At 42.3% G+C, this 16265-nt stretch overlaps 1 protein-coding gene across 1 annotated transcript; it reads right to left on the bottom strand.

Moving 5' to 3' along the window:
• Window positions 1-9383: 9383 nt before the first annotated feature.
• On the bottom strand, window positions 9384-14799 carry LOC308175781 (transmembrane emp24 domain-containing protein 10). Its single transcript, XM_080550333.1, has 5 exons — window positions 14597-14799; window positions 12762-12882; window positions 12417-12490; window positions 11194-11320; window positions 9384-10941 (listed from the first exon to the last, which is right to left on the bottom strand). Exons 1-5 carry the CDS (start codon window positions 14771-14773, stop codon window positions 10820-10822), a joined length of 621 nt encoding a protein of 206 aa, XP_080406459.1. The 5' UTR covers window positions 14774-14799; the 3' UTR covers window positions 9384-10819.
• Window positions 14800-16265: the final 1466 nt, after the last annotated feature.

The following is a 16265-nucleotide window of genomic DNA, read 5'->3' as shown; positions in this document are numbered from 1 at the left end:
TATATACCAATGTAATTCTCATCAGATGAGACATATTCACATCAGAGTAGACATACTGAGACTTATTCATGTTCAAATCAGCTTGACAGACTATAACAGGTAATTACAGAATGTGGCTATAACCCAATTACAAGCATGATGAATAAGCCAGGCATTAGTGAGGGAGAGAATAACACTTTATTTTCTTTTACAGTGAGGAGCAAACTGACTGCTTCAGTTAAGGCCAATGCACACGGCGTGCGATTTTTGTTGCGGGACAAAATTCGATTTTGAAGTTTGAATTGAAGTCTATGAGAAAATCTCATCCCAATGCACATTTTCATCGCACCGCGAAAATTCGATTCCATTCGTTTTGAATGGGACAAAGTACACGGCGTGCGAGTATTGTCGCACTGTCAAATTTTGTAAAAGTTTGTGGTGCGACGGATTATTGCATCACAATGGGACAATTGGGAAAACATCAACTGGTCTATCTAAATTAATTGAGTCACTCATAACGGGGAGAGAGACTGGAGCATACCTTTTTATATAGTTATAGTTTAGCAAAAAAGCTTGCTATCATTACATAAAAGCATATCAACGTTAACGTTGCTACTCACCCATTTTCGTTTGTCTCCTTTCGTTGATGACTGTCACCGTCCTCCGAATCTATGTCTGCCTGATCATCGCCCATAATAATAAAGTGGCTTTTATAATACACCTTTCTGGCTGTGTGTTTTGTGCGCTCCCTCTCCTGACATTTTACCAATACCCCTAAATCAGGGGACCCACATATTTTATCACAATATGTCCAGTTGTATCTTGTAGAAATTGTGGAAGCAATTCAAGCAATTTTGGTAGAGCCTATTGTAATCAGCCTGCCTGGTCCGACTACGTAACAATTGAGAATGGAATGTTGTGGTGCAACAACATCTCGCACGCCGTGTGCATTGGGATGAGATTTTTAAATGATTTTCTCATAGACTTCAATGGTGTGAGTAGAAAATGGAATGTTGTGGTGCAACAAAAATCGCACGCCATGTGCATTGGCCTTTACACTCTTGAGACCAGCTCATGATGATGAATCCGATGTGACTGCGTCTCCTTTGCGAGGTTAATACAATCCGAACGTTGGCGCTGTCTGGCGAACGATACACTGGTATGAACGCGGGCTCGTTCGCCAGACAGCGCCAACGTAACTGCCGGTGTGTAAGCCCTACCAGTGTCCCATCTTTATTCACTGTCAAAGTTGTGTGAAGTTTCATGTTACCTGCTCCTTCAGCTCCAGTGAAGGTCCTGCTGCCAATACCTCCTCAGCGGCTTGGATGTGTTACGGCTGGGCCTTCACACACACACACACACACACACACACACACACACACACACACACACACACACACCCTCCCCCGCCCCCACAGCTCGAGCACAGCGTGCTCTCCGCCGCAGGTGAAGCTCGTTCCCGGTAATTGGATGGTTATCCAGCCACAGCCAAACCAGCACACCTGTCTCCACTCCCCAATCAACCCTCTGGCTACATCTACCCTGGACTCCCTTCATTCATCGTCAGTTCTTCCCTAAGAATGGCCTGGCAAGTATTATCTGTTACCAGTCGTGTACTTTGCTCTTGATACTATTTTTATGATTTGTATTTTTCCCCTATACAAATTCCCTTGTGCTTTTTGGATGTGCACATACCTTTTTTGTACTGGCCTACCGTAGAGACTTACCCTGTTTCTCTGTTCCTCTACAGCCCACGCCAGCCACTACCCCCAGCCCGCCAGGCTGAAACCCCCGGACTCATCCCTGTTTCCCCCCCCCCCCCTCCTTCACTGTAAATAAATACCCTACGGGGCTAACACTGTGTTCTGCCTCCGGTGTCGTGTCCTTGAGCCCCCTAACTACCGTGGCTTAACAGCCTGGGCCCCATCCTTAGGCCTACACTCTAGAACCCGCCGTGTGGGAATACAGTATGTAATTTCAGTTCATTTATATTGCACACAATTTCAACCAGGTCTTATTTAGATTGAAAGTCATCTGTAAATGTTGGTACTTTGCTGTGGATATTTAACAAACTATTGAGACTTCTTTTGCATCCTATTACCTTAGATCCTACATTACATGTTTGTTTATTAGTTTATTTGACAGGGATAATGCACAATACATATATTGCGTCAGATATAGTTCAGAGCTAATTTTCATCTGTAGTCCCTAGGGGAAGGGTAACAAGACAATAGGGAAACAGGATCTACTAATACAAATGACTAAGATACAATAAAGTTCTAATCAACAACCCTAACCCTATATACATGATGTTTAAATAAAGTAAAAACATTACAACACAACATTACACTAGTTAAGACACACACACATCATCCTCAATACAATTAATGATCACAGAACTGATGTTCTTTCAGCCATTTTTTGGTTCTAGATTTAAAAATGGTGTATGTACTACTCTCTCTGATACTAGAAGTGTCTTGCATGTTCCAACCCTCCTACCAGAGCAGAGCAGCATACAGTGCTGCCTCAATACTCTCTGGCATGTTTTTTAACTGAAGTCTATGCACAGCTCCTTTTTGGTTTAACATGGGTTTCCTATTTATTTTGTTGTCATGCAGCACTGCCACACCATGCGTCTCCATCACAGCCTGCAGCCTCTCTCCCTCCGCCCCCAACACAGCCTGCAGCTGAGCATTCCATCCCTAGCTACCACCACAATGTCGGCCGCTGGAACTGCTGTCCCCATCAGAGCATCTGGATGAAGATGCGGCTGAATGGCCATGGGGCTGTGGCCAGGGTCCTGATCAGTGTGGCACCTTAGAAGGGAAAGAGACTGTACACACACACACACACACACACACACACACACACACACACACACACACACACACACACACACACACATAGTAGAGAAGGAGAATCTTCCTGTGTCTTGCAGTATATTGTACTTTTTTGTTAGTTATTATTTACAATGAAATGATTAATTAATGTTGTAACACTGTTGCAAATTGTTTTAAATATGCAAGTTTTGTTTTAGTTCGATACAACCAAGGTTTAATCCGTTTTGTTTATTTGTTATGTAGTACATGGTTTAGCAGTTGTGCGTGTGTGCTTTTTAATAAATCAAGTGTGGAGTTCAATACATACACGTGTCAAAGTATGTTTTAAAACAGTATAATGGTTACATTAACATCAACAGTGGAGCTTAGGGTTAGAGAACTCAACAGGGGCTGCAATCTGATCAGAGGGTAGTCTTCCTTCCAGTCTGATAAGACTGGAAACTGGAAAGGGGCAGAATACATTGCAATTAAACCAATGACATAAAATGTCATGTTTTCTTTAATGAAATGAATTATACATCATCAAAACATGTTGTGTAACATGAAACATTTAATTGATTAAATATTACAATATTTATGGTCAGTAGTGTCCTCAGGTGGATTCGAACCCATGGCTGAAAACACGGCAAGAAAGGGTCAATAAAAGGTCAAATCTCTGTTACGGGAATACTCGACTGGCCGGGAGATGAGGACAGGGGAGATGTGGTCCCACATTTTGGTGCCTGACACCAGCCTGGCAGCGGCATTTTGGACTAGCTGCAGGCGGTAGATGGTCTTATCAGGAAGTCCAGCATAGAGTGAGTTGCAGTAGTCGAGCCTAGATGAGATTAGCATGAGGACGACCCTCCTCAGGTTGCTGGGGTTGAGGAAGGACTTGATCTTGGCTATGATGCGTAGTTGGTAGAAACATGCCTTCACGACGGAGCTCACTTGTCGGTCAAGGTTGAGCTCGGAGTCAAAGATGACACCGAGGTTCTTGACATGTGGTCTGACAAGGGTGGACAGGCTTCCCATGTTGGTGCTGAGCTGAGTGATGGCGGTGGTGTTGCCGATGAGGAGGATTTCCCCCTTGCTCTCATTCAGCTGTAGGAAGCTCTGGGCCATCCACTCCTTCACATCGCGGAGGCAGTCCATCAGGCGCTTCAGATCGGCGGGGTCGTCAGTGTTGATTGATAAGTAAAGCTGGGTGTCGTCCGCATAGCAGTGGAATGAGATCTTGTAGCGTTGAGGGATTAGACAGAGGGGGAGCATGTATTGTAGAGGGAGAACAAGATGGGACCGAGGATGGAGCCCTGAGGGACCCCACAGGTGAGGTTGGCTTGTCTGGAGGAGCTGTCTGCTATGTGGACGGCGTGGGTTCTATTGCTGAGGTAAGACTTGAACCAGGACAAGGCGGTGTCGGTGATGCCAACCTCCTGCTGGAGGCGATCGAGGAGGATGGCGTGGTCTATAGTGTCAAAAGCTGCGCTGAGGTCCAGGAGGACCAAGGCAGCACATTTCCTGGAGTCTGCGATGAGGAGGAGGTCGTTCCAAACCTTTAAAAGTGCCGACTCAGTGATGTGGCAAGGTCTGAAACCAGACTGAAAGTGATTTATACAATTTCAACGTGAGTCAATTTGACCGTGGAAACGATCATAGCTCTACGTCGAGTATTGACCTTGCGTACACACATTACCTACTGGTTATGCAGAGTTATTACAGGCATGTGAGCTGCACTGCCTAGTGTAATTCATGCAAGTGGCTCGTAATAAAATTAACGATGTTGTTATCAGCCGAGAAAATGAGTTTAATTCAAGATTTAAAAGGAACTGATGTTTATGATTGTATTTCAGTCTTCCTTTATATCCCTCCGGAGCTGTCTATCTCCCCTTCAACATGCCTAGTGCGTTCCACAACGGACCTTGCCCGGCCATGCGCTAAATTATACTGGATTTTCTCCGGTGTCTGGGAGTTCGCAAAGGGAGTTCGCAGCCATATAAGAATAAGACCACCTGATAGGAATAAGACCATTATATTATTACAGTATAAGCAGCACTCGAGTTGAGGGGGGACGGCATCCCCCCAGAAATAAAAAGTCAAAATTGTCCCCCTCTTTCCATACGTCATTTTATCAATGAACGTGGTATTACTGCTATTTCAAGGTGCGAGGGGGAACGCACACATGCAATGACATTTTTACCAAGTTACTGACACTGAAGTCACTGACGCTGAGGGGATACTAAAATTGTCCTCATATGATAAAATCCACCACCTCCCCTGATTTTCTTTTACAACTTGAGTAGCCTACTGAGTATAAGCATTTGCCTGGTTAGTTGTCATGATCAAACGTTACAAATGCAACTTACCGAGAAGCCACCCTTCTCTGCCCTCTCCCGCTCTCCAGACTACCCTATATTATAGCACTTGGCTTAATTCAGCCGCTATAATTGAGCCGCTATCACAGGGCGTTAATACAAACCTCATTCACCTGCGTTCATTTTACCTGCGTTGGTATTTATAGAAGGAAGCACGTACGCAATTTTAAACCATCGCAGCCCGTTTTATAAATAATGCTTACGTCCGTTTAGAAAAATGTGCTTACGTGAAAGTCAAAGATGACGTTCAAGTACTTTTTTATAAATGAGGCCCCAGGTGGATTTGAATCCAGGGCTGAAAACATGGCAAGAAAAGGTCAATAACAGGCCAAATCTCTTTTATGGGCATACGCGAGACTGGCCCGCGCCGGTCTCATATATGTTCGGCCACTAGATGGTTTTGTGGTCCAAGAGGGCGGAGGAGCAGAGATATCGCTGGTCTGGGGCCTCATTTATACACGGGTAAGATACAAATTTATCTGAGTACTTTCTATAAATGAGGCCCCTGGACAGACCCAGACAGGACTCAGGAGAGGGAGCCTCAGGCAGCAGAATGTCAATCTCAGAGAGAGAGGAAATTCTGCAAATGGCCAGCTTTCGTCGACTTGCGGGCTAACATTGTAGTGAGTTTAGGAACTCGTATATCTGTATATCAGGAAGCTATTTTTTAAGTGGGTCTGGGTGTCCTCCCCCACAAAAATAAATACATAAAAAAATGCCATGCAGTTCTAAGTTGTATGTTGACTAAGAAAATCAAAGATGTTTACAGATACTCCCCTCTGCAGGACCCCTTAGACGCAAGACCCCAGGACGCTTAGGCCCAATCCCGATTCCCTTTTCTACCCCTATGGCTCGTTTTCGAGTGTGACTCGATTTCGAGCCAAAGCCTTCGAACAGAGCCACAAGCCGTCGGGGTTGAAATCTACCCCTATGAAATGGGACAACCCTTCAAGACTGATACGTCATCAGTAGTATTGTAGAAAAGCATTGACGCTCGCGACTCAGCCGCAGGGTGCGAAATAAGGGGGAGCTCGGGGAGCTAGTGGTGACATGAGCTCCCCTGGAAACATGGTTTGTGAAATTTTGGGGGAGCTCTAAAATATTCTAAATTGCGATGGATTTATTCCAAGTTGTGACGGATTTTACCTTGTGTAATATGATTTGTAGAGGCATACAATCTATTTTGATGTTGGTATTAGGTATATAAATGATATAATAGCCTTTATAGCCTACATATAGGCCTTTATTGGCTACAACTATGCGACAGTAACTTGCAGCGGGGTGCACTGACGCTGAACCCCTCATAGTGATAAGTAGGTGGACAACGCGTGGTGCTGAAATAGCCGACATGCGGTGTGTGGTTTGAAAAAAGTAACGCCAGCTCAGTAAATAATTCAAACTTAATGTTTACTTATAGGCTATGTGAATGTGACTGCACCACACATGTGAACAGTAACAAAGCAAATGCAGTTTAATTTTATGAAAAACATTGACAACTAAATCGGTGCAAAAAAAAAAAAAACTAAATCTGCTTAGCCTATGCTCCTGAAAAACATTTAATGACAGAGCAAACACGCTACATTACTAGGGATAATAATTACAATGAGCCATTCATTAAAAATAGAAAAAATAATATTAGGCTATTAAATCTCACTTAATGAGAAAACTGACATCTCCCATCGGTCACTATTTGTTGGCTATCTGGTGATATGGACGTCTTTGAGTGTCTAGAAAAGCGCTATAAGTCTAATGTATTATTATTATTTATTATTATTATGGACGTCACTTTAATCTGGCAGTTCTCAAGGTTTTTATGCACCAATCGATTCCTCTAGCGCGTCTTTATCACATTCATTGACGAAAAGGACGACTCGCATGTATAGGTGGAAGGGAACATTCATTGTGAGCACGGAAAATGCGAGTCTCTCACAACGGCTTTGCATTGATGAAACCAGGTAGGATGAACGCATAGTTCGCTGTCCATTCCTCTTTAAATGCCCTGTTTTCACCGTCAACTTTCCTCTTTAGACCTTTGGAGAGTGACATGATGTTTCTCTTGCTAGCTAGCAGGTTAAATGTTTAGCCAACTTCACCCGGCACCAACCAATCCAATAATAATGTGATCTTGTAAGTCTGGGAGGAGGGGGGAATCATTATCAGAATAAAACTATGTTAAATAATTATTAGAATAAGTTAGGCTGCGCTACATCGTCAGTCCACACATGTATTATTCAAAACTATGGAAAAGGGTGAAACTACGTTGTTGAGAATCACAACACAAACTCGCTAGTCAAGCCAAAATACAGCAGCGAAATGGATTGGACTGCTACCTAGTTAACTAGAACACTACTTTACATTGTTACCTAGTTAACTAGAACACTACTTTACATTGTTACCTAGTTAACTACAACACTACTTTACATTGTTAGCAGGCTCACAAAACAAGCCGTGTTAGTTGACTAGCGATGTGTCATTGATTTTCGACAACGCGGAAATGTATTCACATTTTTCGAAAGAAAAGTCAAAGCATTAGAACGTAGAACGGAAAATCGCACGCGCGCTTTGCGCACGGAAAGCCATCGGCCCCGATTTGGCCTGATTTTTTTTCTTCCGTCAGGAGATTTTTTTTTGCTTTAATCCCTGGGCTCCCCCGCACACCGTGATTTAATTCGCACACTGCTCAGCCGCTGTCTACTGCATTAATTAACTACATGTCCTTGACGAGTCTCCCGCTCACTGCCCTCCATCAAAAATGGCACATCCATCGATAATATTACATAATAACAACTGCTCGGATTAGATTGCGAGCTGTTTTGTTTTCGCAATACAACTATAGCTTTATATACCACCAAGGGGGGGGGGGGATTCGCACCTATCATGCACATATCAGCCTGTGGATAGATAACTTTAGATAGATAACTTTACATTAAATATGTCTACCATCATCCGCTGTCAAACACCACAATTTATTTCTAAATAAACATGATTGTACATCTCTGAAATGTTAATCGCGCACCGATGGATTTCTTTGGGGAAGGCTGTGCTTGACGATTCCATTGGACGTTGGCATTGACGTTGACATTGACGTTGGCATCCATTGGACGTTGGATTCCATTGGCCGGGGCAGAGGAACAGGGTGACTGTCACCCTGTGACAAACGCGCAGATAAGAGTGCTCCGGTGTCCTGCTTTGGTAGTCTAATGGAAGTGATCAGGTAGGCTACCAATCCTCTACTGCTAAACCCGAGCGCGCTGGACTGTGGAACTTTCTATGTTAAGCATAGGCACACGCATAGGCACCCCGGCATAACAGCGATTTTTTTTGTTATGCTTGTTGTAAAGAAAAGGTCTATAATGCATTGAAATGACATTAGTACATCAGACATTAGACATGGAAATATGTCACATGCGCGACTGTCCACAAATCAGCCTGTAACGTTAGACACAGCACCTCGACATAAAAGCGATTTTTTTTGTTATGCTTGTTATAAAGAAAAGGTCTATGCATTGTAATGACATTAAACTAAGATAATAAGATGGTTATCATACTTTTTCAAATCTTTATTAATAAGTAATTACAGAGAAAGTAAAATGACATTTCCGCATTGAATAGAGCGACATAAAAGTTATGTAGATGATTCGCAATGCATCCTGGAATCATGGCTTCAAAGCTAGTCTGGTCCTGGAATCGCTCGAACGATTCCTATATGGAATTTTTCAAAAGCGTGCCGAGCCGAGCCGTGCCAAGCCGATCCGAGCCGGTCAATGGAAAAGCGCCAATAGTTAGCCCTCGAAATTAAGCCATGGCTCGATGAAATATTAATTGGGACACCCCTACCCCTAAACGTGAACGCGCAAAACGAAGCCGTAGGGGTGAATTGGGATTGGCCCTTAATTATACCATATATGAAAGAGTGTTGTTATTATTCGGATGTCTGATATTTAAATGTTATGGAACGAGAATCCGTGGTATATCGTGGATATTGGCACAGCTAGCGGGGTGGTTAAGCACGGCGCGAAGCGGAGAATCCACGATATACCACGGCTTTGACTTCCATAACGCTTCTATACAACGGTTACCACATTTATGTATATATTATTGTACATAACTGTAGGCTACTGCACTGCCCACTACCACCTATCCATATATTGTTTATATTATCTCACTGCTCTGCACAGTGTGTGACAAAGAACTTTTGACTATGACCAGCCCATCTTCTGGTAGAGAAATCCTGCAGAAACATCATTTTTGTAAATCCGTCCAATGTTTTATTGAATAAAAGCCCAACACAAAACTTTACAAAATTGATATCAATCAGCATAGAAATCATTGATTGAACACAATGATGCTCACTGTTAAAAAGGTACCCACTTAATTGACCAATGCAGTAGTTAAAGTGACAAATTTGTTGGAATATCTTTACCACTGATCTTTACTACCCAAACCATGTAACCCCAAACCCATATTAACATTCAAATGAAAGCAAGCTGGATGGATATTGGATGTTTTGTCAATTGGAATTGATACCCAAAGACCAGGAAGCAAATAGTTTCACCGGAATTGTAAGCAGAAAATAATAAACTACTCAAAATGGAACACATCCAAGGAAAAGTTGGGATATTTGCTATTTAACTACAAAACCACCACCAATTCAAAGCTGGCGTGTAAAATGGCATTATGATCCTCATTGTCAACACAATCTGGATTTGATAGAAAATGGCCAACACATTACACTTTAATAAGGACTGGCACGCATATCGTGTGGTGCATGTTCTGCCCATAGCCTGATTCAAGGGGTCTCAAATAAGGAAAAAAGAGCAATTAACGCAATTAAAGGCCATTGACTTACAGTACAACAGTACTACTTGGTAACACAGGAGACTAATTTGTGACATTTAGTCTTTGTAAATCTTTTAAAAACAATGTAAGACCATGCAATGTTTTTTATATAAATGACCTAGTTTTGAAGTAAGATGATATTCTTTCCCTGATAACTTGTGAAACCCTCAAATACCTGCAATATAAACTGAATAGCATTTACAAAACAAGCTAGACTGTCAAATTTAGCTACGAAACATGTATGCAAATTAACTGACAAAACACAAAAAGTTCAGTGGTTGCCATAGTTCTCTTCAGAGTAACCACATTCCACCTTTTCAAATAGACCTTCACTTAATAAAAGAGCACCAAGGATCTAGTTTGCTTGGCTTGGCAAAGATTTTGTACAACAATAGAAGGGCAATAGACATTCTCTCATGGCGCATCCATCCAAACAAAATAAACTGAACTCGAATTTCAAACTGTACACTTTAAATGACAATCGATCAAAGCAGCAGGTATGTATTCACCAGAATGAAAGGTTCAAACCGTTACAGACAGAAATGCAATGTACCGAATAGACTATTTTCAATACAGTACATTCCTACCAGCAACACTTTTCACTTTCACGCCACTGAACACAACCCCGTGTGCTGCTTTCAGAGAGTTAACCCTTGGTGCTCTTTACCACCCCTGAAACTAGATTTGCTCTGCTCAACCCTTTTTGCTGTTGTTTGTTGAAGCTAGTCCGCGGAAGGGTGGATGTTGGGATGCGACGGCTGCTGGCTGCCTCCCCTAGGCGTGGGCAGCGAGTGGGGGGTGGGTGCTCTACTCGATGAGCTTCTTTGCCTTGAAGAAGCGGCGCAGGTAAAAGACTTGCCAGGTGGCGAGGCCGATCAGACAGCACATGGAGAAGATGCTGAAGTACAGCACGCGAGTGTTGGTCGACTCTGAAAGAAAAGCAAACCGATGGAATTGAACACATTGTATTGACAGAGCTAAGATTCTATTTTGACAGAATTGGGATAGAATAATATCAATTTTTTAAAGAATTAAATGTGTTGATGGTATTATGCATTGTAAATGCACCACGAGCTATGACAAATCAGTCCAGTGTATTGGGGGTGTTTTCACATTTTAAGACCTAATTTAGCCTAAATGGCACTATTCAGTGGATTACTCTGTAGTGCCAGTGTTCTTACCATTGGTATCTCTCATCTCCTCCTCTCTTTTCTTCATGTAGGCAAAGTCGTTGACGATAGATTCTGACAGGTCCTCCAGCCTCCTTAGCTCCACCTCCAGGGGCTTCAATTTCTCCACCTTGGCAATCTGGAGGGAGAATAGAGGGGCTTGAAACCATTCACCAAAAGCCTGCTCTTTTAAGTTATTTTATGTTTTTACCAAGCAAATCCATCCATGTTGTATCTATTATGTATGTATGTGTATGCTGCTTTCTTGGCCAAGGCTCAAAAAGAAATAATACATTTCAACTTCTCTGGTTAAAGGATAAATATAATCAAATAAAAACAACACCTATTACTTGCAAATTACTGTTTACTGGATTGTAACATTGACCTCATGTTATTTGATGATCAGTGGTACAGGCAAAAGGGATAGAAATGTTGGGTAGGGTGGAGATACGAGATTAGAATAGGAAGCTTGCGCTACCTAGCTATGACCAAATATGTACAGTAGATGTCACTCTTGAGCTGTGCAGGAACACAGTGCAAACTGTCTGGTATGCAGGGAGCTCCACCCCTCCTCCCTCTTTAGTCTTAACTGATTCTCAACTTATTGGAACCTTTATCTTATGTGAAGGTTATCCAATTAATTGTCTTTAACTGTGATAAGAGAGTGAAAGAAAGTGTTCCGAGTGTGGGAGGAACACACAGATAAGACTTCACAGTACAACGACATCATGTACAGACACTTCGTAAAAGCATAGCAATTCTCACCATTTCCTGGCATAAAATTCCATCTGCTATGATTATGATAATATACTGCTTAGTATGCATGCATGCATGAACAGTACAACCACCCACACAGACAGTTAGAGGCCCCAGTAGTCCCCTGGCCTACTCAAGAGCTGGGATTTCAGTATAACGTCAGTGAGTGTGTGGGTGGAGGGTGATTCTCATTTCACAGGGCTGCTGTGCTTCTCTATTTAGCAACTATCAACATATCAGACAGCTACCAGGAGCACTTACAATCCTAAATAACGTGGGGAATGAAACGGATCAATATTTTACATTCGTCACAAACAGCATGTTGTCCCTCATATCAATTCCAAGATGAAAAAGGACTTTAAATTCCAAGGTCATTATCCAGCATCTTAGCGAAATACATTAATAAATTAGAAAATAGTGTAACCAATACCTATATAAGTAATTGCCACTTTACCAGCAGTATGAGTGCTTCTACTCACCTCTTCATAGTTTTTCGCCTCCACGCCATGCTTCATATCCAGATTGACAAGCTGGTCTGGGACCCTCCCAGTTCCTAGTTGACATTGGGAAAAGATCTGGGATGAAGTAAATGTGATGGGGAAAGAAAACTGTACTTCTAATGGGCATGCACCATCTCACACTACATTGCCAATTAACTTCACACACTGCCTATTATGTTCTCACAAGATGTGGCTGCTCATCAATTTAACATGAAAGGAAAGTGTGTTCCTTGGGCAGTAACTGAAGACATTTGACATCTGGTTCATTAGACTCTGGAATATTTTGTGCAAGCTGAAAAGGTTTGGATAGAAGTAAACACCTACCCATAGGTGATTTGCTCTCAAAGCATACTTCAAACATGTCATAATCCTCTGTGGTGAATGCGAACTTTCCTTTTGAAGCATCTTCCTTTGAGTAGAGGGTGTGGCTCGAGGAGTCTGTGATCTGATAAGGCAATTGAGATGATCAGGGATTATATACTTCATATATATTGACCAAAAAAATCACAACACACAAGTGTGTTAATGTTAACAAGACATGCCACACGTCCCGTGTCATATGTGGCTTGCTCCATCATTTTCAGTCGGACCCCTAAACGAATTCTGATGGCTGATAAAAAGATGAGAATGTCAGCTTCCTTTTGTCTCTCAACTCCCAATAATGACTGAGAAAGAGCCGGTTACAGTGCGAGTATAACTGAACACTCATTTGGAGAAATCCACTCCCCAAATGTTTCTGTATTTCTGAGATATGGAAACCCGCATTCCACATGTGGTTCAAATGAACATAGTGGCAGGCAATTTCTGATATTTAGCTAATTATATAGCTATCATAGCTAGCTGGCTGTGTTCACAGTTCAGCTAATTAGTGTGTAGCTTGCTTTTAGCAAGCCAGTGAGTTTACTGTTGATGTAATTACCTTAAGTAGACATTCTGCAGAGTGATACAAATGCAAGTTAGGGTATATATATATATATATTATTATTATTGATTGTTTAATGGGGGACAGCCCTTTCCTGACATAATATAGTCCAGGGGTTCCCAAACCCTTTTGTCTCATTTGCAAATACTTCACAGTAGGAAGACATTATATAGCCTATACACAGACGTTTTGTAACAGCATCTGGATTCTCACCAGAGAGAGCACATGCATTTGACAGCTGGTGCATGAAAGTAGTCAGCATCGTGATGTTTTCCTACTTGCTCAGAGTGACTAAAACATATAAGTCACCAGGAGGTAAACGCAGTGGTTGTGGAGAAGTGTGAGCCATCAACATGCCTCATTAATCTTTGTTGACATCCACAAGATTATATGGATTCGCAAGCATGTTACATTAAACTGAACACATGCATATAACATAGTTATATTAAATAACTGCCATATGTTGAAAGCTGAAGCAATCCTGGAAAAGGGAGCAAAAGCAATTACTCCTAGGACATTTTCCGACACTTTTATAGACATAAAAACTAAATAAAACCAGGCGGAATATTTGAGGTTAACCTGGCCTGGCGAGCTACACGTATCAGAGGCTGCGTTCGTAAACTCGCTCTGAGAGCGCCGGAGGGCACACTGGATTCGACGTCATAAAGGGACCCAAGTCATTTGATTGGACAAGAGGCATTCCACGAGTGCTGATCAGATTTCCAGAGCGAATTTACGAACGCAGCCAGAGTACATGGGGGGAGTTAAGACTGACGTGTTACAGCTGAATGCGACTTCACATTCTGACACTGAAATGCTGCTCGCTAAAGATATGAGCAACACTATAGCTAGGCCTAATGCTAATGGTGTTTTTAAAATGTAAACTCCTATTTAACAACGTTGGGATTTAGGAATGTACAATAATTCTCAAAACAATAGGGTTGGATAGACGAGGCTGTAACATTGACCATAACCAGGAAGGAGCTGAGACTGAGTCAGGCCTGATGCTAAGCTAACAGCAGCTAACAGCTGTCATCATCAACATCCCCAACGGCAGCTACCAAGACCCCATTACAACATCCACCTTACTGTGAATTACGTTAAACACACTGTATCCATGTATTATTTTTACATCAGAATGTTTGTCATACGAATAAATATACAACTTCAGAGTTTGGGGCCTAGTCAAAACAGATAGCTTGGGCTAGCCATGCTAAGACATCATCATCAAACTCACCTTCAGGTTAGTTTTGGTGTTGGACTGCTCGGTGATCTCATACTCCCCGGTGACTAGGACGTCTTTGTGGATTTCTTCTCGCAAACATTTCCTAGAATTGACCGGTAGAAAGAAAGAAATGGAGAATACCGATTCAATAAGAACCGGTAAAAGTAGCACAGCAGCAAAACGAGCCATGGCGAGTAGCCGAGAAGCACCCGAGGTAATGCAGCAGAGCCAGGGTAAAGACAGAGTCTGGATGTCGCATTTCCCCTCGATAGCGCCGCTGCTGTCACGGAGGGGTGGTGGGAAGGCCTGCTGTGCACTGGAATCTACAGATTGTTTTTATTTTTATGTTTTACATTTGCGCCATAAGCCAGAAAGCATTCCATTATTAAGTTTACATTACTACATTTGAACTATTGTATATTGCACATGTCTCCTGACCTAACTTATTTTATACTTCTGTACATTACTGTACATCAAGGACGTGCCGTCCATATAAGCAGAGTAAGCAGTGCTTACCCAACGGAAAAAAAAGGACCGTGAAAATATTAAAATAAAAGTGCATGTAACCGTTTGTTTGTTTTCATTAAAAGAGTCGTATTTTAGGTCCCTGGGCAGCAGGAGACATTCATTTTGACGTTGGATTTTTAGCGCCACCTGCAGGAGTAAGCACTTCCTACTCTGCTTGCATTGCGTTACATTATAAGCACTTCTCTCTCTGCTTTCCCTCGCGTACATTCGAATGCGTGGAAATGTCTTTTTTATGTTTTTCCGATGCCTCAGCCCGCTGTTTAATGTGGCCAGGGTAAGCATGCTTACAGCCAATCAGTAGGTCTTTCATTCCGATAAGAGCTACTGATTGGACCCCAATTGAAATAAGCCAGTGGCTTTCTTGGGTTTTTATCCTGTTAGTTGACCTTGTATGTAATATGTACTTTCATGTACCTACTTCTGCAAATCTTCTAATAAAGTTTTCAATCAATCAATCAATTGGCTCTTATCACTTTCAAGTTCACTTAACATTTCACCTCTCGCCCGGCAGAATAGCTTATGCTGGCTAGCTCAAACGATCTAAATAATAATAATCAATAAGGATAACTTGCTTGATTTTGTGAATATGGACATTACTGTCCGACCTAAAGGGATTTCGTAGACTGGACTGGACTGGAAAAACAGAACTACTGGCTAAATGCCGCCCGAAGCAAGCCAATGAGCAGTTTATATGATTTATATGATTCGCGAGGCTGGTGGCGATCTGTGCTTGTTTATATGGTTTGAGTACTGCTGTGCTGCTGGTTAATCAATGCTGAGATAGGCCTAATGTCGCTGTCCGTGAACATCATTCCATTGCTACTCTCTCCCTCAGTTATGCTGCTTCCAGTGCAGCTCTTAAATAAGAGCTTTTATCCAATCAGATGTTCCACTTTCTCTGTGAAAAATCTACCCTTGAGGCCTTCAGAATTTCAAGTGAATCCCCTTTGCTGTTGAAGCAAATGGGGACGATGTTGTTGAACGCCATATTCTTTAACCAGATCAGATTTCGAGTTGGGCGCCATATTGGGCGTATTCTTCTCCCCTTTGTGCACACACCGTAGCCTTCTAGCTGGCCTTGTCTTCTAGGAGCATGCGTCAACACTTTCAGCCCTAAAATGCATAAAACGTATTGTAGCGACGGGGCTATACA

Source organism: Nansenia antarctica (assembly GCF_963989245.1).
Source record: "Nansenia antarctica genome assembly, chromosome: 1".
Taxonomy (NCBI): Eukaryota; Metazoa; Chordata; class Actinopteri; order Argentiniformes; family Microstomatidae; genus Nansenia; species Nansenia antarctica.
Note: the sequence above shows the minus strand (reverse complement) of the source record. Positions and strands in the feature narration are given on the sequence as shown.

Coding starts and splice junctions, on each gene's coding strand:
- LOC308175781 (XM_080550333.1), bottom strand. CDS start 14,773: ATGGCTCGTTTTGCTGCTGTGCTACTTTTACCGGTTCTTATTGAATCG. Junction 12,491..12,761: donor TGAGAGCAAATCACCTATGG/GTAGGTGTTTAC, acceptor AATGTCAACTAG/GAACTGGGAGGGTCCCAGAC. Junction 11,321..12,416: donor AGGCGAAAAACTATGAAGAG/GTGAGTAGAAGC, acceptor TTCTCCCTCCAG/ATTGCCAAGGTGGAGAAATT.